Genomic DNA, 26,155 nt, shown 5'->3' on the forward strand with positions numbered 1-26,155 from the left:
AAATAAGATTTCTCCTTTAAAGTTATTTAAATGTGAATGTCTCACAGGCCTGGTTGCTTATCTAATAGAAACCAAAAGAAAGACAAATGCAGATGTGTGGGCGCACAGAGAGGACTGAAACTTAAACTTTGTTTCATTTCACATTTAAAGTATGTAATGCTGGTTCTAAACATCAACAGTTTAACATGAATGGTTACACATTATATCAGATGATAAGCACTTCTCATATATAATAATATCTCTCAATCTTCCAATCAATTTGTTTAAGCAACTGGATTTGTTGGTAGGATCAGAGTGACTGTGCTTGGTTTATTGCTTTGTTCCCAGACCACTATCCTGAGCCACAATTATACATTCATCAATAGTCTATTTCTGTTTTATCCTGTTGGGGGCTGTAGGGGGCTAAAGCCCGTCCAAGCACACAATAGATAAGAAGAGGTGCACACCTCAAAACCCAAGCTGGCAAGGGGGAAATTGGGCAAATTAAGTGTTTAATTAATTTCAAACCTAAACTGTAAAATGGCATAAACCTCAGTCAGATGCAGTAATCTGATGCCATTATCCCAAACTGCTGGTTGTACATATTCCTTTTGTTCGCCTTCAACTCCCCTTCCTTCATTTAATTTTCCCTGCAGATGAAATAGTGAGGTCTTATAAAGTCCTTCAACAAGGCTCATCTATTTGCAAATACAATATATTTTTTTGCAATATACTGCCAGGAATACCCAGGAGCACCTCACATATACTAATGTCAGCTCTTGTGCAAACCTGCAGACTCTTAAGCTATTTCAACAATTTGACTCCAACCCGACATTTTCCTGACATTCATGACAAAAACTGTGCAATAAATAATATTGCAAATGTCACAATCAGTCAGACCAGATTTCTTGTAGAGTATACCCAGCCAGCTGCCTTGAATAAAGTTGAATGATTTCTGATTTAGTCTATCTGGAATAGAACAGATATCATTTCTTATAATGTATTCTCTCCTGAATACCCTTTTCTACTTCCCTCCATTTTTTTCAGGAAATTTGAAATATTTATATGAATGCAAAAACATCTTTACAGATATGCTGGTAGTGTCCTCCATCATCCTAGATATCTGTCCATCCATTTTCAGACTTACTCCTAGGGACAATTTAGAGTCACCAATTAACATAGAATGCATGTTTTTGGATGGTGGGAGGAAGACAGAGTACCCGGGGAGAACATGCAAACTGCACACAGAAATGCCCCAGTCGGGAATTGGACCTTAAACCTGAAGAAAAGGTTTGCTAAGATTTCACATAAGTTGAGTTAGTCATGATTAAATTTAATATTAGCATTTTTTTTCCCCTCTGTGTCGATTAATTTTTTTTATGCATCATCCTTGGTCCACAAAGTCGTATGTGAATTCAACTCTACTTAAGAAATCCTCTGTGTTAATTAAGCCCCATTCAGGCACGCAGGCACAGTGTTCCATTTATCGGATGTTAACTGAACGTGTCTGTTTCATTCGTAAATTGCCCCACTGGTGCTTTAACATGGCATTTTGTGAGGGCAATCTGACTGGAATGGACCGTTAGACAGTAAAAAAACTGATGGAGGCAATCACTGATGAAGAAGAGGTAAAGGCAATTAGCAACTGAATCCTCACTCCATTCACACAGACAAACACGAAATACTCATTCAACAGAAAATAGTTTTTGCAAATGAAGATTAAATCAGGCTTTTTTTGTTTGTTTATTTTTTAATACCATATTTTCAAAGGAATGTGTTTCAGTAGGATGTCTGGTTCATGTGTCTAGCACGTTTTGAGTGTTCAGGAAGACTTTAGAAAGCAAGACTACAGCCTGTAATCCAGCAAAGATCTTTTCCTCAACCTAACCAGCTTGTTTTGAATACTTAAATACCTTATCGTAAAGTGAATTTCAACACCTTACCTTAAAGCAACACAAGATAAGTTTGTGAACCTCAAAAGTATGTGCTTATGACTTGCTTTGAAGTACATTGACACTTTTATGTACATTTCTGAAACTCCCCATGAGAGTCTGCAACTGAGATACTGCACTCCACAACTTTGTTTTCCAGCCCTGTACCACATGGTTTTGTTTTACGGTCGCTTTACATCTTTGTGGGCTTTTGATGGTTTCTTTGTGGCCTCTTCAACATGACACCAAATTCATGTGCATTTGCAAGGCTAACATGGAGATTTGTTTTTATGTTATATCTCACAACTGTAGGGGGAGCCACAGACTAAAAGACTGGACAAATTCTTCAGTGATTCTTCAAGAGTTGTGTCATGAGTTAAGCAGGGAAGAAACAGTTACTGAAGGCAAAGTTACTTGAAGGCACAAGATGGGTCTTAATCTTAACGCAACTACTTAGTAGTTGGGTGTGTAGCACCATTCTTCACGTTGCCGCCTTCAAATGCAGATTTTTAGAAGGTAAGAACAGTAAGAAACAAAAAAGTCAGAAACTAAAATCAATTAATAGTGGATTGTGAGTCACAAAAGAAAGACAAAACCAAGGTAGAGGGAAGCCCCACATCCGTCCATTCCCTTCCGGCACCACAGCGCCGCACTGGTCCTAAGTCCGCCTGCATCCCGTAACAGCTTTCCTTCAGTGCCAATAAGGACTCGGACCTGACATCAGCCCCGACTGGCGTCTCGTGCAATCTTTAATCAATTTAAAAAAAACAAAAGACTAGACAGCACAACATGCAAACGACATCAGAATAAAATGTTGTTAAAAGAGACTGATAAAAAGGCCCTATTGTGACAGTAGTACAGAACTTAACGGAATGACTGAATGCAATAGAGTATAGGCAGTACAATCCAATGTGTGTGTGTGGGTGGGTGTGGTGTGATGATGAAAAGGGGGAGGGTCACCGTACGAGAGTTCAGCAGGGAGATGGTTGTTGGAAAGAAGCTATTCTTGAACCTGGTGGTCTTAGTCCGGAGGCTACAGTAGCGCCTCCCAGAGGGCAGGGGGGAAAACAGTCTGTGAGATGGGTGACAGAAGTCTTTCCTGATGATGTGTGCTCTCCTGAGACAACGCTTCTTAAACAACACCCTCAATTGCAGGAGGTGAGACTCCAGTAATGTACTGGGAAGTTTTCACTACCATCTGCAGCGCCTTTCTGTCTGAGACAGAGCAGTTCCTATACCAGACTGTAATACAGTTGGTAAGAGTGCTCTCGATGGTGCAGTGGTAGAAGTTCACCAGGATGTCTGAGGTGGGGCGGTTATTCCTCAGAATAAGATTCCTCAGAGTCTTCAAGAAGAAGAGGCGCTGGTGAGCCTTCTTGACCATGTTGGAGTAGTTTGTTGTCCAGTGGGTCCCCAGGAATTTGAAGTCAGACACACACTCCACTGCCATACCGTTGATTTGGATGGGCGGGTGTGTGTCACCTCTCCTTCTGAAGTCTTCAATGATTCATTTTGTCCTTTTTTTGTGTTGAGCAGCAGTTTGTTGGCATCACACCACATAGCCAGGTGGTCCACTTTATCCTTGTAGACTGAGTCATCATTGTCCTTGATGAAACCAATCACTGCGGTGTCATCTGCATACTTAATAATGGTATTAGAACTATGTACAGGTCTGCAGTTGTGAGTGAAGAGTAAATAGAGAAATGGGCTCAACACACAACCTTGTGGTACGCCGGTGTTTAGGGTAAGGATGAAGGAGCAGTGCTGGTCTAGCTGAACCAGCATGATTGGCCTGGGTCAGCATGGTGATTTGGATTGATTGATTGATTGATTACCACTTGTCCCCTGTGTAAATCCAGTTAGCTACCACTGTGGAACTTGAGCTGTTCTGGTGTTTTATTTAGATAAAAAATTATTTTTTTGTAAACTGTTCTGTTTGGATATGATTTTATCTTGGAACAGAGGTGGAGAAAACCCTATTTTAAAACAAACTTTGTGTTCGTGTGTACTAAGCCTAAATGTCACAATCAACATGTGATCATTTATTTTGATGTTCAGCTGTTGTACTATTTATGGCATTTTTAGGGGGATCTATCTTCAACAAAAATTTGCCTTGGTCAAAACACTGAACCCCACGTTGCATACTGATGCATCCATCGGTGTATGAATGATTAGAAAAGCATGTAGTTATGTACAGACTTAAGACGTGCTGTATGAGTGTGTGCGAATGGGTGAATGGCATCTAGTGTTAGAAGTGCTTTCAGTGGTCAGCTAGACGAGAAAAGTACAGTCCATGTATCATTTAATTAAGGGGGGTGGGGTGTGTGGGTGTGTTCCTAAACAATAGATTAAAGAATAACGTCGCTAGGAGACCTGAACATGAGGACATTTATCTCAAAGTCATGCAGTAGCCCACATGCGTGTGTATACCTCCCCTCACTAATGCGCCTGTGTGTCCTTGCTCTTGCTCGTTCTATAAAGCCGCCAGCATCTCCTTCACTCCACTCTCAGCCGTTTCTGCTGAAGCACAAACAAAATTCATCTCAGCTCTGCCCGGAGGATGAACAATGGATGAGGGTTGGGGTTATTTCCTTCTTTTTGCACGGACCATTTTGTCAGGCATAGTTCTGTCATGGCTGCAGAGCAAACCTTGACTCCTGCACTAACCTACGTCTTCTCTGAATTATCAAGTTGCTCGCCTTTCCATCAAAGCAAAAGCCCTGAATGGAAAAAGGCTGAGATCTCACTGGGAAGAACAGCGGTGGAACAAAGAGAGGCGAAAACAAGCTGAACTGTGGATTTTTTGCCTGTGACTAAGCTTACAGAAGACTGTCTCTCAGCGTACACTCTGCTTTCTGTCTGGAGGTTCGCTTATCTCGCAAGTAAAAAGAAAAGAAAAAAAGAAATGCAGCAGCATGCTTTGGTGCTTTGAAGGGTGATTTAGTAGCATAAGAGTGTGAAGTTTTCATCCAGCTTCCTCTGAAGCAACAACGCTCTTTATCCTCATAATCATCTTTTACTTTTCCATGTTCTGTTTAAATGAATACATCAAATTTCTTTCTCTTTACGCTCTTACTTTGGTCCCCTGTGAAATGAATTAATTGTTGCTGCAAGAGGAGGCATTTACCCACCGTGTGTGACCCCCTTTTGTCTTGGGTATCCTCCATTCCTCCACTCTTTTGTGATTTAACTTTCCCTGTAACTGTTTTCCACTGTTATCCTCCTTTTTCCCTCCCAATTCCAGTTTTTCTCACATCTTGACCAGCTATCGTTCTCCACTCTGCGCTACTCCCTGCCACGCTTCTTTTCCCTCACAGCCTTCTTCTTTTTTTAATACTTTTTTCCTTTTTCCTCCATATTTCCGTGGTGTCTTTGTCCTTCTCAGACCATCAGCCTTCCTTTCCTCTTCTTTGCCTGAGGGCAAACTGGACCCAGTCCATGGATACAACACACGCTCTCTTCTAATTGCCATATCTGCCTCCATCTCTCACACAACCTGCTGTCCTCACTTATTCTCTCATTTCCCCCACAACAACCCCTTTTGTCCTTACACAATGTACTCCTCCGAGGAGCTGTGGAACTCCACTGAGCAGGTTGGGGTCAACAGATCTGAAGCAAACTTTTCACATGGACGACATCTGGATGATATTGAAGAGGACGGAGATCAGCATCCTTTTCTTACTGATGCCTGGCTGGTGCCTCTATTCTTCTGTCTCATCATGCTGGTCGGACTTGTGGGCAACTCTCTGGTTATTTATGTAATTTCCAAACACAGACAAATGAGGACAGCCACCAACTTCTATATAGGTGAGCAAAAACAATGTACAACTTTAGATTTTGGATTTCTAGATGTTTGTGAAAAAAATTGCAATAGAAACCGCTAAGGAAATGTGGAGATCAGTGCGTGGGTCGTAATGTATATTATGAATCTCAGCTTCAGACATGTCTTGATGTCTCTTTTATCTGTCATTCAAAACATCATTACATGTTGATAGGGGATTCAAAAGAGCCTCAATGGATTCACGAGGAAGCTAAGTGTAGTTTGACTAGATGTCAGTTTGCCCAATTAATACTCAGCTATATGCGAGACTTTTTACAGGCTTTACTTTTGCTATTAGTGGGACAGACAGGATTGATAATTATCTGGCTAGGGAATTTTCTGTGATGTTACAGTGTGCAACTGGGAATCACTGATTTGTAAAAGCAAGCAATGATCAAGAAAATCATGCCTCACCTGACTGTAATTCTCATCAGAGTGTGCTCAAAGGATTCATGGTTGAATGATCCCAAAACAAAACATTTCTGAAGTGAAAATGTTTGTTTTGTTTGAAAATAAAAATGTTCATGGGGAAGCAATTACTCAGAAATAATGGTCATACTTTAATCAGAAGAATGCTGGTTTAATTCAGTCTTTTCCAGTTTATAACGGTGTCTTTGGGCAAGTTGCTGAGCTCCACATGCCTCCAACAATATTTTCCGTTTTTTGTATCAGTAATAATGGAAGAATGTGGGTTAAAAATCTTCTTTCATACAAATTTAAATAAAATTCTTAAAGTTTTGGCAAAATTAATGAATGTTGGTTTCCATCCAGCACAGATTTTTGTTTTTCATAATTACTCATTAACAAGGATAATAATTAAAAGGACTCATGCACTGACATGTCCAGTGTAATGTGTCATATTAAATACATGGTATTTAGTGTTATCACTAAACACTGAGCATATTTGGAATTGCAAATTGCAAACAATTTACAAAGAAGAAGACACAGTGTGATTAAAAGAGAATTTGTCCTGTAACAAGCATTAAAAAATCTAAGGTGGAAAATGAACTTTCACTGCATAATTCTGGACTTTTCAGATCTTAAGAGAAATGTGCAAGGACTGCAGCTGGGTTTATCACACTAATTGCCGAAATAACATTATATAGAGCAAAAAAAAGAACCAGTTCTTATTTAAAGCTCAAACTTAGATATTAGACCTAAAGTTTGGTCACAAAGTTTTAATTTAAAGCCTGTCTATTTGTTGCTGGTTGTCAGAAAGGCTCCATATTTGTGTACATTGCACATATAGAAGTATATAAGGAAGATGAAGTGAAGAAGGAAAAAAGAAAAAACAGGTAGGAAATGAAGAGTATTTTCCAGTCTGCATTATGACACAAATGTGCTGTGCTTTAGTGGTCTTGTGGGGAAGAAGGAATTGCAATTTAAGGAAAATTTTCCTCCATCTTGCCTTGTGTCCCCAGATGGATGTCATGTCTACAGGCAGCGCGGGTATTCATCACATCGTGCTATGGTGAAAGATCAGATCATTTCAGCTCGTAGGGAAATTTGCTGTTCGTGTGCTTTGCTCAGTGCAGCAACAAACCATTATTACGTGGCACAAGTATCACCGGCCACTGTTAGGTACCCGTCAGGACTCAGATGCAATCCAAGTGCCGAAGAGACGAGTGTCCCCTTGTGTCCTGAAGTACAACAGAGAGCAAACTATTTCTAAGGCATTTAACATTAGAAAATAAAGTCTTAAATGGGCAAATATTTATCTACTGGAGGTATTTTGGAGCCCCTGGAGTGCTTACAATGAGAATTATTAATATATGCACGTAAGTGATTTTCATAGCTCAGAAGTTCGTTGTGTAAAATGTCCTTCACTGGTTTGTGCTAATTTACAAAAACTGTCCTTGAGGATGATGCTCAGGTGAGCAATGCTATGAGAACAAAACAATTAAAAAATGTCAGAAGTAACTTTAGCCCCTGCCATGGAGCTGTACAGCATTTTAAGTCACATCTTAACCACAGATGATTAACTCTGTTTCCTTGTGAATTTTGTTTTCATTGATCCATCAAGTCCAGTCAATAAACGCAAAACAAGAAAACTCAAAGGAGTCAACTAATCATTGTTCTTTTTCATATCTCCTGTGTGTTGTCAAGACAAACACATTTGCAACCTGGCTGATTGATTCTTGTTGTCTCTTGGCTGTCACTGTTCCATTGATGACTTATTTACTCTTGTTAAGTCTAACAAATTAAACAATTGGAAAAAAAGGGAAGAAAAAAGATTAAATGAAAAAGATCACAAACATGTAGACAGATGCATTGAAATGAGTTTATTTGTTTTCTTACTTAGCCGTGAAGCTCTGTGATTCATTGCAGGAACTATGTGTGCCTGTGTTTGCATAGTGTCTTGTGGATGTGACAAGAATTTGATCTTGGATAATATATCCCAAGGCCACAGCACTGAAACACTTTAATATTCAGCAATATTTGGTTAGCGCATGCACCATCTGCTTATACCTCAACATAATGGTCCAGCAACTACACTGTGATTAGATCAGCTATTAAAACAAACGGGGAATGGTGTGTGGCTTCGTTGTCAGCATGAGGGAAAAGATGAGTATCAGGAAGAACCAGAGCCAAACTCCAATGGTTATTGTTGCAACTTCTGCTTGGTGTGCAATTCAATGCTCTGTTGGAAGTCAATCAGCAGTTATTTTTCAGAAAGAAAAGAAATATATATATATAAAAAATGAAACACCTGCAGATCGCTACTTTCAAATGATCACATTCAGCTTATGAAGCAGTCTCTCAACACTTGACGTCAGGCTGAACCAAAATAATGGTGTTCCTGCATGAAATCGTGCAAGCTTGTACAGATATTGGAGGTTCATGTCATGCAGCTCCTCTTATCCTCTCGGTTCATGTTCTGTCCTCTCAGTTTAACTTTTCTAAAGTTGATGGAATTTTCCAAAATTCTTTCAGGGATGCATCTTTTTAAGTTCGTCCTTCAGAGCTAAATCTATTATTTTCTGTTCTTTCACAGAATCCCTGACTTGGACAGAGATTTGTGCTGAAAATCCACCAAACCCTACAATTTAAAACATAACAGCTGTTGCTGAATGCTATGATAAAAATATAACACAAGAAATTGAAAGATGTTATATTGCTCCATCCGTTAATACATGAATTTTGATGATCATACTTGCTGTCTATAATGATACTGTATATAGTAATTATACTCATAGGAGGGTGTTTTTCCATGATGGCTTTAAGGTTTTCTCTGTGGAATACCTACTCACACACCACTATTAGATACACTGTTTGAGATTTGAATGATGAATGAATAATAGATAACAAAGCTAACAAACAAATAAACAATAAGAAAGTTTACTTTGCAAATTTGAGTGATACATGAATAAATAAATAAAAATAATAATTTCACATTAACTTTATCATTCTTTTAAGAGAATATTATAATAGGGAAGGATTAGATGAGTTGGCATGTAATGTCACTTATTGCTGTCAATATATTCAATGGTTTCCATACATTTATTCACATATTACGATATAATTCACCGTTGGATTTGATAAAGGGTTGCAACTAGTGTGACCTGTATTTCATCATTTAATACTCTTACATTTAAGATGAATTCTTATAAAAACCACACATGCTATAAAACAATCAAATGTACTTTCAAAGAAATGTTGTAATATATTTGTCAGCAGTAAATTTTACAAAGGCTTTATGAAGCAAACTATTATTCTTTAGTCAGTGTGTTGCTTATCTCTAGTGTGGTGTTAACCCTGCACATTTTTAAAATGTAGCAAAATGATGCATACTCCTTCTAGTCAGTCTCTACAAATATTGAGTAATCCATTTGACCTCTACCTCCCACAGCTTTATACAGTAACGTCTAAACACTGTAGACAGTGCACCAAAACATCCTGTAAATCACAGTGTTTTCTCTCTGCGCAGCAAACCTGGCTGCCACTGACATCATCTTCTTGGTGTGCTGCGTTCCCTTCACCGCCACCCTCTACCCCCTCCCAGGATGGATTTTTGGCAACTTCATGTGCAAATTTGTTGCTTTTCTGCAGCAGGTAATGTAAAGATAAAGCTTTTTTATCACCTCCTCACAGAAAGTATAAATTTATATACGTGATCCATGACAGATGAGGTCTCGTTGAACCACTATTGGTTCACCTGGAGTTTCACGTTCAGTATACCACACTGTTTGGAACCATTCATCGCTTTTCTGAGCTGGCTTAATTTAATTCAGAGTTGCGGGGTGTACTGGAGCCTATCTCAGCTGTCCTTGGGCAAGATATGTCCAGCAGTCCAGCATTTGTTGAACATACAAACTCCATACAGAAAGGCCCCAGCTGGGATTTGAATCAGGAACCCCCTCACCATGCAGTCCCTTTTTGGAACCAGATAGCTTTCATTTCTGTAGCAAAATTTTGCCATACTAGCTAATAAGATGAAATTTCATATCTGTTACAAAAATTGTCATCATCCTTATAATGTGTTATTCAGTTTATCTGTAGAATTCTTTACTTTTGTCTTACCACACTTTTCCCTCACAGGGTAAAGACAATGCTTTTGTGCTAAAGACACTTTGATATAATAGAACCTTGAGCTAGTCTCTATTTTACCTATAAGTTTCTTTGTGGTTCGTTGTGATAATCACAATTAAATTGGAAATTGACTTGATTTTCTAATGTTTGATTGTAATGTTTAATATATAGAATGGTTTAGTTTAGATATTTGTTAATGCAAAAATACTCAACATAAAAACTGAGCCGTCCTCTTCTCTAAAGTGGCATTCTGGGTAAATGTGGTTGTGAGCTGTTTAGGGAATGCAGCTTAGAAATGTGACCATCTTAGTGTTGTTCAGTGTGGTCACTGTCTCAGAAGTAGAAGTGAAGACCAAGTTGATGCAATGTTTGAATGGACTGAAAGTCAGAAATGTTCTGATCAGTTAATTTGTGTTAATGGTGCTTATTCTAAAGTGCTTATATCGAACAGCAGTCAAAGTGGGTCAATGTGTTAAAGATACATTAACTTTTACAACATTAATATAAACACGCATGTGGGTGAATGTACAGGACCAACTTTAGCACGTCTGCCTATGAGCAGAAGAAGAAGAAGGAAACAAGAGCTGTATGAAACCCAAGTGAAGACAAAATTTTGAAGGACAATCCCTATAAAGGCCTATAAAGAAAGTGCCTATTTCTTTGCATATTTTCCAGAGCTCACTCATATTATGAACACTATGCGGGTGTCTTACTTTTCAGACACCCAAGGCAATGGCTGTGGTAGAATAAGCAAGAGGGTAGGTACTGAACTATAATGACCCCCCCCCCCTGAGGCTTAAGCATCCATATGGCAGAGATGACATCAAATATAGAATAGCACCTATAGATTCTGAAGTTGCTCCTGACACAAAAAGGAACTGTAACTCTCAGTTTGATTCGATGTAAATGCAGCTTTTTTTTACTCAGACATCACAATGTCATCTCCTTCAAAGCAGAAGCTCTTGCAGCTCTAACTGCATATGGTAGGGGGTCTCAATTTAGAAGGCTAAGATCTGTTGGAAGTGTGACATTTGATGGCTGTGTCCCCTTAGTGATGTAATAATTCAACCTTCAGAGGAGAACAGACTTTAAACCACTTTAAAGCTACCTAAGCATTAGAATTACTGATATTACATCATGTAAATATAAGAATCACCATCTAATTGTTATTACATTTACAGCAATCAAACTCTTAAGCTGGACTTCATACCATTTCTGGTAACATTTTTTTGTCATTCATAATTTTACAGCCCCATTCGTTTGTCCATGGCTTAAGGTTTCTGTGTGCCTCAGCTTCCTCAACTCCATGAACACATATTTTCAAAGGCAGTGGAAATTCTTTCCAAAGAAAGAGACTGTTTAACAACTTCTGTTTTTTTAATAAGAACATCTCATATCTGGTCTGAGTCCATGTATTCATGTGCAGAAAGACATCATTTGCACTCACAGGTGAAGAAACACATGTCCTTTAAAACTAAATTAAAATTTTCAAGGTTTGAAAAACTGGCTAGCACATAATGCATCATTATCCACTCGAAGTATTCATAGACTTTGGAAAATAATCTACTTTCAATGCTACTTACTGGAAAGCATCTCTCCCTCTGACACTCATCCACCTACTGAGCTGGTTTTATAACCAACTGGGCCTCTTCTCCCTATATGCACTGGTTAAGCATGTTAGAAGGTGCATTAAAGTGAGTAATCCATTAATAACTACCCCATAAACCTGACCTGGAGAGGCTGGACCAGCAAAGGGTCCGAGAAAGTGGAAGGATCCTTCCAGGTCAGGTCTAGATAATAAGAAATCCGTCAACACTACAGACTTACTCTTCTCCTGGGTAAAGGCTAACACAAGGTTTTCCGTACAAGTACTGCATTTGACGAAAGAGAGCTGAAGAAACTATTTGCTTTTTTATTTTATCATTTATGGAGAATGGGTCAAAAGTGCACCTCATTTAGTATGAAGATATAACAAAGGAGGAGACAAATCTGCCAGGCTTAAAAAAGCAACACTGCATTTGAATAAAACATCTGCCAATTGAGGATTTTAGAATAAAATTGTCATGCGAAGCAAGGCCAAAGATATAATATAATATAATATAATATAATATAATATAATATAATATAATATAATATAATATAATATAATATAATATAATATAATATAATATAATATAATATAATATAATATAATATAACATAATATAATATAATATAATACAATATAATATAATATAATATAATATAATATAATATAATATAATATAATATAATAGTCTTTGGTTATGTGATTGCTAATTTTTAACTTTGTTAGAAATGAGACGTCAGGCAAACAGGAAGTTCTTTCTGTTTTTCCCTGTTTATATAAGCACCTTCTTCTAGTGTTTGTAATGAGTTTCTCTGCCAGCAGCCCTGTCATTATATTTTAATGCATGTACATGAGAGAAGGGTAATTAGGTTTTTAACGATTATGATGAGACAGGAGATGTGACTCCTCTTTTAGCCTTAGTCTCTCATGTTTTTAAGGAAATAAGGGCTTACAGTCTGAGTAGTGTTTAAAGGTCTCCACAGTTCAACAAACATAAGCAAAGGTGAACAGTTGGTGAAGTGCACTGTCTGCTTTAGGCAACATGTGAATAAATTACTTTAAAGCTGCAACTGTGTCACATTGTAGAATGAGAATGTAGCAAACCAGTGAATGTCTGCAGGCTTGTTATGATTATTGATTAATGAGAATAACTTCGTGATTAGTTTATTTTTCACTGACTTTTCAGGTGTTTCTCTTAGCCTTATTAATCGTTGCACAGAACAGCCTGTCGATACAATGTTCCATGTAGGTAACAGCCACAGTGGATTGTGTAGCATATTTGTGTCCGTTATGAAATTACATTTTCATATGCAGACCACCCCCCATAGAGGAAACAACAGCCTGTATCTTGATATGCTCTTTACTGTGATGTTTATAGTCAGTCAGTTAATTTTGTTTGTTTTCCCTCACTATTCTGTTCCTGCCATATATCAGCTTGTAATCTGCTATCATTCACTCTATACATACGCCATAGTTCCTGTTTTTCTCTGTCAGATAGTCCATGCTTCCTCATGACCAACTTTTTATCCTTTATTCCTTGGCTTTTTCCAAGAAAAAGTTTGGCCCCTGCTTGTCCTTTCTTTTATCTTCTTTTTCTGCTTTTTGTCTTGCCGATGCTAGTGTTGTTTACATTTAGTTTTTTTATTCCAAACTTGCCAACCCCTCACTTGTAAAGTTGGCCTCATGTTTGGATTATCTGTGTTTGGGATATATCTATAGACGATTCACCACCTCGAAAATGATCTTTGGATTTTACCTGTCAGGTTTGAAGCAGATGAAAGCTATGTAAGGGATAATGCCCAACAATGTGCCGTGGTTACCAACTAGTGTTTGAGCCAGCGCAATAATTTAGAACTGTCATCAGGCAATTTGACCGGTTTCCTAGGTGTCTGTTATCACTTTTTAACCTACACCCTCCAACCAATCAGAATCGAGTATTCACCCAGACCATGGTATAAATAAAAGTAATTAGAGTTCCAATAAAAACTGCCATATCTTCCAGCACCATAGAATGTATAATACACAGGATCTCATAAAATAAACCTCCTGGTCCCCAAATGAGGACAAACCTTTTCCTCAAAAATTGCTTCTGGTTCACAGACAATGACAAGATTTATTTCATGCCATCATAATGGACAAAAATACTGTAGTATTAATCAGTTAAAAAAAACGATCAAATACAAATTATTGGGATATTTGTGATGAATGTTCTCTTTACATTCAGTCGATTGTATTCACCATCAAGATGATATAAACTGACAGTGAGGAGCCCTGAATATGTTTAGTTTAATGATACTTAATCAACTTTGACTTTCAACAACTGACAGACACTGAATGTTGATATGAGCCAATATTACCTGCATTTGCACACTCGTCTACTGGGATGACGTCATCGACGCACGCTGCTGCAGCACAGCTCATTCACTCCGATGAGGACGTCCATCTTACTCAAAGTTGTCGTCCACGTCGTCAAAATCTGATAAATATCCTGCCATGTTGCACAAAACTATCAGTAGCAAACTACGTGTGAAGTTAAGTGACTGTCACAGAGCACAGAGTAAATACGCTGTGCTGCAGCAGCGCGCATCGATGACGTCATCCCAGTAGACGAGTGTGTAGAAAGCCCTCTATAAGCCCCCCGATAACCGCCAATAACAACAACACAGCAGCTATGAGCTAACAGGGCAATAGTACGCGTTCATTCATTCATTCGTCTTAAAGTACTGGTGAAATAAAGACAGATAATGCCTTATTTAGAGGCTTTATTGTCTCTGCCCTGTTCTCTCCCATTATATGGATATATGCGGATCTCGAGTAATCTAAATATCTTCCAAAGGACGCTGACTTTCACCAAACTGTTCTCGGTGAGTAGATAAACGTATTTCATACCATAAATAAGGTCTAGGTTTAAAAATACCGGAGTTCCCCTTTAAAATACAGGATTGTGTTAACATTTCATCAGCGGCCTCAGCACTGAACTAATCATGACCCCTTTCTGCCGCTCTCATCCTTTCCTTTGAAACTCTGACGTGATTCTTCAAACCTCAGGAGGGTAATGGGTGCTGGCCTCATAGAAGCAGATAAGACAAAGAGGCAGTAGCATAGACGAAAGATGGATAAGATTAGAGCCTATCTCGAAAGAATCATAATGGGAACTTCTGACCATTTCATTTTTCTCACTGGTGAATATATTTTTGGGCAATATGGAATAGTTTGTCCATTAATTCAGCACATTAAGACTCTTGGAGGTTATGTATTTTAAGTGTTGAGTTTCATTACTACAAATTCAGGGTGTTGTTCTGCCATAAAGCATGGTGACTGTAAAACTACAAATCTATTCATTATTTCAAACCAGAGCTTGCTTGAAATGTAATTGGCACTTTCTACAAAAATATCTCTGATTCAAAGTCTGAAGTCTATGTTAAAACTGAACATGCAGCGAAAATTCTACATCTGGTCATTAGCTAGCATTCTTCAAAACAAGTTTAATTGAATCAAGCATCATTGAACCCCATAGAATATTAAATTGGATTATTTGTTCATATGCTAATGGAAGATTCTTATCACAAATGCAGCCACCTTGTTCCCTGACTTCCTTTGAATGCTTCCTTCCTTGGAATCCTCTTCATCCTTCATCAGTCTGCTGGCTGTTCAGATGAAAAGCATACAAGCTCATTAACAACAGAAAAAGGATAACAAAATCTCTAGATGACTAGAGACCACTGGTCCCCAGATTGCCCAACCTCCAACTGCAAATGAGCTCATTCTTTTGCTTAAACACGCTCTAATTAGTTTATGGTACTGTCCGGCACGATGTGCTCTGAAGGGAAGTAGCATGATATCTAAGTACTATTTCAATCTTAGACTCAACTTATGGCTTTAAATGTAAATAACATTTGTCTATTTCCTTAATTCCTCATTAAGACAAATACCCACCTCAAAGAATTTCAAAAACACAAACTTAAGTGAGTGGTGTTAAACTGGACTAAATTACAAGCTTTTTTCTTGTATACTGCATCATTTTATTCATTTTATTGGTTAGGTCTTATTTTTTTATTTCTAAGATAAATAATATGGGATACAACATGTGGATAATAGTTATTCTCGAATATGTGCCCATCTAGACACTGATACTGGCCCTGATAGGCTGATTATGAGTAATCTAATCATCTCCTTCTGGATGCATTTTCAACCTCTGAATGACATGGTCATGTTTCCCACAAGGTCACTTTCTTAAAGGGGAAGTCTTCCTGGTAATTTTAGACAATTTAGAATTCTCTGACTCATTTTGAAAACACATAATAAAAGTATGCAATTAATTTAATGTAATTAGTTGTGATTTAAAATCTGAAACACTTGGCAGCTCTAATTTTATTGTTTATTTGTTTCGTCTTCAGGGCTTTTACACTACCTATGTTCTGAAATCTTAACTGAAAAACACTACTGTGATGATAAAAAATGCAACGCATCATTTATCTAAAAACATAGCTTGTTTGCTCTTGCAAACTAGTTTTAGATTGTAGAAAACAGGGACGCATTCGTGCGCACCCTGATGGACAAAGTATGCAGACCTTGTGAATATGTTCTTCTTTCTTTCTTTCTTTCTTTCTTTCTTTCTTTCTTTCTTTCTTTCTTTCTTTCTTTCTTTCTTTCTTTCTTTCTTTCTTTCTTTCTTTCTTTCTAAGGTGACGGTGCAAGCCACCTGTATCACCTTGACTGCAATGAGTGGGGACCGCTGTTATGTGACAGTCTACCCTCTGAAATCTCTCCGCCACCGCACTCCAAAAGTAGCCATGATTGTCAGCATCTGCATTTGGATTGGTATGTGGCATCATTCTCGAAAGGCATTCAAGAACTCTTTTAAACTGATCAAGATAATGACAAATCAAAACCAATCGTATATTCATTTTTCTGCCCAGGCTCCTTCATCCTGTCCACTCCAATTCTAATGTATCAACGTATAGAGGAGGGTTACTGGTACGGCCCGAGACAATACTGCATGGAGAGATTCCCCTCTAAAACACATGAGAGGGCATTCATCCTCTACCAGTTTATTGCTGCCTACTTGCTGCCAGTGCTCACAATCTCTTTTTGCTACACTCTGATGGTGAAAAGGGTTGGCCAGCCCACTGTTGAACCAGTAGACAACAATTACCAGGTATGGTCATGGTTTGTTTTGTTTAATGCTTGTGTGTAATTGCCTAATATGATTGCAAGCTACAGCTATCAATTATATTTCAATTAAAAGCTAGAAGGTCTTCTCTCTTTGAAAACATGTTTGAAGCTATTTTCTTTAGAGTGGCTACTGTGACAGCTGTTTATTACAATTAAACAAAATGTTGCATCTAAAAGCTTACAGACTAACTCAAACATGAGAAATAAGTAGTTCTGCTTTAAAGGGGTCTTCAGTGCATATTCTTTTGGTGTTAAGGCTTCTTATTATGTCTAATATGTAGTTATTTTAACAAAAGTGAAAAAAAAGCCAAATAGAGCTAAAATAATTGTCTTATGAAAAGCAAAGAAAGCATGACTGCATGGCTTTTATACAGTATTTACATTATTTTTAGGTTGTTTGCAAACTTGCTTTGTGAAATAATCAAAGAAATATATTTGAATAAAATTTGCTCCTAACTAATTGGCTTGAGATTGATTTAGATGATTTTGTATGGGGATGAATCTGGATAGAAAAATAGCCATGATAAGAAAAACATAAACATATTTTACTTGATTAATGACTGCAGTGCACCAGACCCATGAGAAGAAGCCCCGATGTGTCTCATTATTACTGCTTTACTCTAGAGTGAGACTATTTACTCTTTCAGCGCTGCTCTGCAATTAGTCTTGCAAAACGTATTACACAGATGATTGCCGACAGAAGCTTCAGAGTGAAGCTCAATCTAAGCACACAGTCTGTGTAACGCTACAACGGAGAGAGCAGAGCGACTCATGAACAGGAAAAGGATGGACCAACTGGCCAATAAATCTTATTAGGCTGGCCTAATCAACAGAAACTATGAAGAGTCCTGCATGAGAGGCAATTGATTAATTTCTCTTGGTGAAACTTAAAAGAGTCCAATATAATGAAAAGCTATGCGACTGCAAATGGTAGATCAATAAATGAGCACTTTTGCAACCAGATCTTCAGGACTTTTTCTAAGAGCTCTCACGTTGCTCATTAGCCACAATGGTTTAAACTTGATTATTTAAACAAAATTTTTAAAGTTTTTTTTCTTCAATATAAAACAGATTTCTCCGGCAGATTATTCATAAGAAATGACAATTGTTGAAGTTTCCCCTTTGTATTGTGAACCAAAAAGTTATAACAAAACAATTTAATAAAACGAGTTAATTTGTCCTACTTGCAATTATGAGTGCTGCAATATGACTAATCCTTATCCTCATGTTGTTGAAATAATATATCCTGCATACCAATGAAAACCACCAGGGGCTGGCTTTTAAAAAAAACCTTTGACAGAGTAGACTTCTGTGACAGAAACATATTATACCCACATGTCCTTTTGATGTCATCGACTAAATTAAACAGCCCAGTTATGACAAGTGTGTGAATAATGCAGTCTTCTTATCTCCTCAGGTCAACCTCCTTTCTGAGAGAACAATCAGCATAAGGAGCAAAGTCTCCAAAATGGTGGTCGTGATAGTCCTCCTTTTTGCCATCTGTTGGGGTCCCATCCAGATCTTTGTCCTTTTCCAATCCTTCTATCCAAATTATAGACCCAACTACGCAACATACAAGATCAAGACGTGGGCCAACTGCATGTCCTACGCCAACTCCTCAGTCAACCCCATAGTTTATGGCTTCATGGGAGCCAGTTTTCAAAAGTCTTTCAGGAAAACCTTTCCCTTCCTGTTTAAGCGCAAGGTCAGGGATAGCAGCATGGCTTCAAGGACTGCCAACGCTGAGATCAAGTTTGTTGCTGCTGAGGAAGGCAACAATAATAATAATGGGGTAAATTAATTTCTGACTATTGAAGATATGACCAGTGAGGTTACTGTATAATAAGCTCTGTGTATATTATAATTATGATGGATGAAATTAATTTAAAATAAATTTAGCTTTTATGTATTGGGCTAAACTTTTTGTGTGGGTGTCTGACTAAAGCAGAACATTTTCAGTGTTTTCAGGCAGGTTGTGTTTTTTTCTAGTAAAGCTTGAATTTCCTTTCTATCTGCACCCCCATAACCCACTGAGAAGCAGACATTGCGCTCCAAGAATAATGCAGTTTAATTGTCAGACAGGAACATCTCACTTCCATTTGGGACTGACAGCGAGTCAAGTTTCCTGCTGCAGCTTTAACTGATGTTGGGGAAACAAAAGGAAACTGCAGAACGTCACCGAACAGGTTTTGCACAATATGCTACCCGTTCACTGCCAAAGGAAGTGTTGGCAAATACTGAGCTGCCAAAACACCACGACCAAATAACAGAAGACAGTTATACATCTGATGATGAAAAAGGTCCCTATTTAGTCAGCATTCGTAAATTTGATGATTAAGTATGACAGGGTCTGTATCTGGTGATGAGACATATGAAAATATGATGTTTGAGAAATAAGGAATGTTCATTTTGAGTAAATTATTTAATCTATTTCTCTGTTGTCTGCTTTTTTCTTTACCATACATGGTTGACATATATGTTCACTTGATTCACTTGATGAAAAGAGAAAAATTTAACTAGTCTCTGTAGCTAAGAGGCGGTTTCTTAAAGATTTTAAGTAATATTTCAATATGTGCTTATTTGCTTTCTTGGAGGTAGAATACAAAATCCAGTTTGTTAAATAGTTGGAGTACATATAAAAGATTAACATGAACATTTAAAACTCAGTCAGTCGTTTCTGATAGACATGAGACCTGTGCAGGGAGTTCCCCTGCCTCTAGCCATGCATGACCTCAAGAGAGTATGGGAAATGAATTAACTACAAAAATTAGGTGGGATGAAGTACTTATGAGTAGTCAGTGTTTTACCTGCAGTCAGTTAAGACTTTTTTAGCTGGGTTGATGTCATCAAAACCTAAATTTGCTTACGTTTTCTGTCACAATAGAGCGAAAGAAACAGAATCTTTCTCTGTCTATTTGTGTCTGCTAAATAAATCAAATTTACAAATGACAGAATTAAGCTTTTGTTAGCGTTTTGAACTTTTCAGAAAATTGTTTTTTTATTACGATGCAGAGTCAAAGCAAAGCTGGTTCTTTCATTCTGCTTCTGCATTTTGTGAGCAGTCATTTGTCAGCTGGCTGTCGTTTTGTATGTACAAATTACTCATGAAATATGTATTCATTGTTATCATTGTTATCCTCTTACTAGAACTATACATTTCCAACGTTTAAAGGGCAGTTGCACAAATAATGCATATATTGTCAAGTTTCATAACAATACATTGAACTGACGTAGTTTAAACTCTTTTAAACTCCAAATAGCTACCAGTCTCATAATACAGCTATCTTGATTCTCGTCTGTTCTCTGGAGAAATGGCAAGTTTCTTATAATACCAAACTATTCTTTTAAAACTACAGCCCGAGTCTGTGGCCCTTTTTTGTCAGGTGGATCTATGAGATAAAGTCACTCCTGCTTTTCTGTTCAAGTGCAAATTAAAATAGTCTCATATAGCAGCCCATCAGTTGTATATTTTTCCATGGAGGTTGCTTCTATTTAAATACCTTTACCCAAGACTGGAAGATCATTACGAATGCAATGTAATTAATGAATATATTTTTCCTGCATTTCCCCAGCTCTGGACCGCTGAGAGCAGGGTTGCTAATTGTTCAGAATCCAACAAAAGTCAGCATCCAGCTGAATGAGTTTCTCTTTCTGTCAAATGTGATGAGTGAAAGCAGGCTGAGGCAGGGTTTACAACCAGTGAAGCATAGGCAGTGTTTGCCTTTCTTTTGTCACACATGCACAAACCTTTCTCGAACACTTGGGCACAAAAAGAAAAAAAAAACGCTGTAGAAAAATGCATGCAAGTACACAGACCTGTATCACCCAGTTCATCCAGGTGATTATGGAAATCAGTTGCAATGTCACGTGTGAGAAACACCTTTGTGTGATCTTGTCGGACAAACTGAACTAGATGAGGCAACTCGAATTGCCAGTGCCCTGCTGCCAGAGTGCAATTTAAAGAGAGAAGCTGTCTGGCAATAGAAAAAATATAGCAGCCTATCAGACAGCCTCTGTCTCGATGGAGTCCTTTTCCATTCACCTCACACAGTGACATTGAAAATCAGAACTCCAATTAGGACCCCTAAAAACAGTTCTAAACACAGAAGTGTTTAGAAGGGAAAACCATAGTCCTTTTAGCTCTCATAATTAAATGTGGCGGATAATAACAAGTTCTTAACATTTAGCTGAACTGAAGATGACGCAATCAAACATCTTCAGTAATAGGCACTGATTATTTGTACTCAAAACAGCTATTTCTCTTGATGTTATTTTATTTTTTTGGGTCTTTGACAAATTTAGTGAGATTCATTCAGCCTCTGCACAAAGGGCAGCTCTTGCATCACTTAATTATCATATTAGAGCAGGTTGCGCAAACTCAAGCCTTTCAGGAGTCAATGCTTTTTTCTGGCCTAAAGGAGCCAACAGAGTATGCTTTCCTGCCTGGACACATTTTGTCCTTGTAAAGAGACAAGACTTACCTGATACTTCTGTTATAACAAACATGCCTGTGTGGTGATCCTTTTCAATGAGACAATTATGTATCTGGATTTTATAGAGTTACACATAGGGAGTAGAAACCAACAGAATGGTATGAGATTGACAGCTAGTAGCTGTGCACTCCACAGCTACCTATGCTTACAAAGGCAGACGTCTGCCATGAAACTGGAGTATGAGACAGATGGAAGCTTGGCAAGTTTGGCCAAGAATGTGAACTTTTGAGTGACAGATCTCTGAAGCAATGTCAGTGTCTTAATCCACTTCCCAATTCCTGCTAACTCCAACTACTACTGGATGGTCTGTTATGAAACATAGTTTACACATTTATGAATATAAGAAGTCAAATCCAGATTTATTTATGATCCAGACACATTTGCTCAGCAGGACCGGCAAAGCGGATTGATGTTCTATCTTCATTACAATAGTTAAACTTGGATATCATCTTTGCATTTAATCACTGTGTCCTTGCACTTTTACTCACTGTTTAGTTATTGTTTTAAACATGACAAACACAACAGTTGAGGTAGGTATGAGATGTCTTATATAAAGTTAGGAAAAGATCAGGGCTTGTATTAAAGCAGAGTCTAGTCTAGAAATGTATCTAAAATTCAACTAATTTATTTTTCAAATATCCTTCTTCTGTATTACCGAGTAGCCTCTTGTTGTAACCTGTGAGAAGGTGGAGCTCCAACTCCACCCACATCGAAATCATTTGCCATGTTAACTTAGAAGCCCTGCCCACTAATCCCTTATCCCGTATAAGCAAAGTTGGCTGTGGGCAAAAGCGGATGATTAAACCCTGGATCGCAGCTAGACACATTTGGTACTACTTGCTGCTGCTACAAGTCTGTAAATTGTATGCCTGTTGATTTTTGTAACTATGAAACCATGTACTTTTTGTAACATCTGGAGCAAAACATGTACATTTTGCTTCTGAAGGCGAAGTAGAAAAGAAATAATGTGCAGGTGGAAGTAGAAAAGTGCATTGACTTGCAATTGCTTGTATAAAGGTCTGTGGAGTAGCACCCCCCACCATTTCCTCCATTTTATAAGCATTTGTGACCAATTGAACGTTGGAAAGACATGAAAAATGGACATCACCAGGTGGGAGCACATAATGCATGAAGAAGTAACACCCTGAAGTTCTGACAAATTGAAATTTGAGCGGTATCTGTGCAGGGAACAGGGCAGGGAAAATATAGGAATTGAGCAATTTCTGTACCATTACTCTGAGACTGCAGTGGTTAGCCTTGTGTGCCAGTGTAGTTTGTGAGTTTCATACTCAAGAGTTCAGATTGATATGAGATAAACTGTTTTACATGATTAATAATTTCACCTGGCTGAATGTGTGGCTCCCACAGGAAATCAGTCTTCAGATTGGAAAATGTTCAGTGGTGATGGAAAATGGTCTGAATGGATGCCGTTGGATATGCGTGGGCTGCTATTTTAACATCCTATTTAAAGCATTTCCACTTCACACTAAACTGGAGGTGTGATAGAGTGTAAAAATTAATTTCAGTCTCACCGTGACACAGCCATACAGCCATTATTGTTCTATCACTGCCTGCTGTTGAGCAGAGATGTACTGTTGCCTAAATCATCAGGCAAGTAATCACTCACTGGGGGCAACAAGGATCAAATGATAAAATCAATTTTGTTGTCGGCAGAGTTCTGGTGTAAAACTTCCCCGTCTGCGTGTTATTACAGAATGAAGCTGCAGTTTCCTTCAGTCTCTTTCCAGCTTTTTAAATCAAACATTTCAAACTATCACTCTAGCTTTCACCATCTTGAAAAGACAGCCTAAAGTGTTCAAAGAAAGACTAGATGAAAGGTTTGATTTGCCCATTAAGAAGAAACCTCTTTATGACAAGTATTTTTCTCATGGTCTTCTCTCACTGAGAAGTTCAAAGTAAGAACATAATCTCATGGCTTGCCCAGTAATATGTGACTTTTACTTTAGTGCAGCACTCAGTTCATGATACAGTATTTTCCACAGCTTTTTTTTTAATGGGATACCAGGGAGTTGTATATTTTTTGCCACTGGAGCACCTGACATCTTCATCAGATGACAGGAATGCAGCTGTGAATCAAATAAAAATACTAAAAGAAAAAATCTAAATCTATCAGAAATACGTATGGGACGAATATCAGTGCGTGATCTCCTGAGAGGCAACAAGCGCTCCTGAAGAGGGAGACAGAGCATCAGGGTCACTCAGGGAAACATTTTAGTTGCAAAGCTGCAAATAAACTGTGAGAAAAAAAATGGGAAAATGGGATGTCTGGCAGAGGGCTAACAATGTGTGGTAGTTTTTCTTGGCAATGGAGCATGCTCTTTGGACAAAAATAAATAAATACAGTGCATGCGTATGAAATCTGTTTGTGAAGACAAAAAAATTACCATTAGTCAAACTGCAACACAAATACAAGTAAGTGGTTGACACCAATGCAACTGCCCTGGCCCTCAAAACCTCATCAGACAATCTGTGGGGGCCATGGGGTGAATGGCCTTGGATGTGTGATGGAACAACTGGACTCAGCTGAAAGGTTTCTATATTCCAGGAAATTTTCTTTGTCATGAGGAGTTAGAAACAGCTTTATGGCCACGCCATAAATATACATTCACAGAATTAAAAATGACTTACATGGAAGATATACAAAGAAGGGCTGATGAAAAAAGCCTCAGTTCCAATTTTTTTAACAGCTTTCGGTGAGTGAACCCCTTGAGCTATGAAAGGTGCAGCTGCTGAAATCTAAACCTACTATTGTTACTCTTTTCTTTCTTTCTTTCTTCCTCACATTGCAAGATTAGGAATGACGACAACAGCTCAGCACACAAAACTGTCAGCTGAGGGTTGCAGGGGAAAATCATTGTCAGCAGTGGAATGAAGGGAAAGGCAGACGGTCATAGAGGCCTCACAAAGAGGTCTTTTTACATGCAAGGAGAACTATCTCACGTCACAACATAAGCAGGAAACCACACCACCACCAACTTGCCCGTGGGATTGAGTGTGTGTGAACGTGTTTTTGAGAGCAAGCCAAAGAAATAGGTGGAGGGTTAGGAGGAGAAGGAGGGTGGAGGGTAAAAAGAGGCCTGGGACATTTAATGAAACCCAATATCCTGCCTGTGGTCTAAAAATAAACGGAGCAATGATCACATAAACACAACTTGGTATGTGTATGTTTTCATATGTGTGTGTCTATGACGTATAGACTCTAGTGCAGAAGAGTATGTGTATTCATTTTCCAGTTTTGTTTGACAATTTTTTGAAATCCCTCTTCTCTCTGCAGCACAAACACACAGTGAACAGCGTGGGGTCACATTGAGTGGTGCACGACTGCCTGTAAAGGGTTGATGTCAATTTGATTACAGAAACTATACAGACCATTGACTCTCTTCTGTGTAGGCAATTTAACGGTAGACTGCATATTCCCTGCATCTGTGTGACATCTGATAATTACTAATTACTCACATACACTAAGTCTCCATAAAGTTTTGCACACAACTGGCCCAAAATTATATCTTTATAGTATAAATAGCAGCACAGTCACTGCAAAATATAGTAATTAAAGGGACAAGAATGTTTGGGATACTTGTATATGATTCTCTCAGGGGTGCCCTAACCAACATATGAGTGGGTACACAACAATACTGTGAATTTCAAATATTCAATATTCAGATTATCCAGTTTGAAGCGGTGTAACAAAAACATAAATACTTATCTCTGATAGTAGCCAGTCTGCAGAACATGTAATGAATCCCTTATAGCTGTGCTGGCTCAGTAATACACCTCTGATTCTTGTTACATTAGCATATATGTTGATGAAACTTCAGCTAGTGTTCACCGTTTTAATTTCGTTGTCACGGTCTTCATCTTGTCTGCTCTGAAGTGAAATATATATGCTTAAAGCCATCTCAAACTTTGTGCATTGTGTTTTTTCTAAACTCTGAATAACATATTTCAATGAAACTTGTGAGTTACTAAATTAGTAAATGGTTGGTTCAAAATATAAATCTTGTAAGCATCTGAAGTTTGGAGAATTACTGCAGTCTCTCAAGATGTAACATAAACAATTACAGTACAGAACAGTACACCTTATTAAGACTTTAAAATAAAATATTTAAGTCCATTGAAGACAGAGGTATAGAAAATGGTAAAGTGTTACTAATTCAACCCATCATAGATTGTCACGGAAACACAACATGAGGCCCATTCACACACATCACTGATAATGATTAATCACTGATTAATGGGAAGCAATGTATTTCTGAAAAGTACTTGACAGATTCAAATTAAAAATTATGTGACATGTATAAAAGAAAAAAAACACCAAAATGCAGCGAATTGCAAATCATTTTAATCCTTTACTGAATTAAAAATGTACATAGATATAAAAACTAACGCTGAGCAAGTATATGTTCTCTTAAAAATATGTGCTAATTTTTCATTTGATGGCTGAAAAAAAACATTTCAAAACTGCTGGAACAGGTGCGTGTCCTACTGTCCATTTGCTGCCTGTACTCTTTTCTCTAATGACAGTGTTTAGCAGGTGAGGAAGCAGTGACTGTAGTTTTAAAAGTAAAATGTTTTCCCATCCCTGCTTTCTCGTCCTTTGAAATGCTTACCAGTTCAT

General features: G+C 38.0%; 1 protein-coding gene across 1 annotated transcript; it reads left to right on the forward strand.

Moving 5' to 3' along the window:
• The first annotated feature begins 4,349 nt into the window (after positions 1-4,349).
• kiss1ra (KISS1 receptor a) lies at positions 4,350-19,415 on the forward strand. Its single transcript, XM_072364393.1, has 5 exons — positions 4,350-5,717; positions 9,659-9,783; positions 16,534-16,669; positions 16,768-17,006; positions 18,441-19,415. Exons 1-5 carry the CDS (start codon positions 5,465-5,467, stop codon positions 18,822-18,824), a joined length of 1,137 nt encoding a protein of 378 aa, XP_072220494.1. The 5' UTR covers positions 4,350-5,464; the 3' UTR covers positions 18,825-19,415.
• The last annotated feature ends 6,740 nt before the right edge of the window (positions 19,416-26,155 follow it).

The sequence above is a fragment of the Leuresthes tenuis genome, unplaced genomic scaffold (genome assembly GCF_036924035.1).
Source record: "Leuresthes tenuis unplaced genomic scaffold, fLeuTen1.0.hap1 SCAF_14, whole genome shotgun sequence".
NCBI lineage: Eukaryota > Metazoa > Chordata > Actinopteri > Atheriniformes > Atherinopsidae > Leuresthes > Leuresthes tenuis.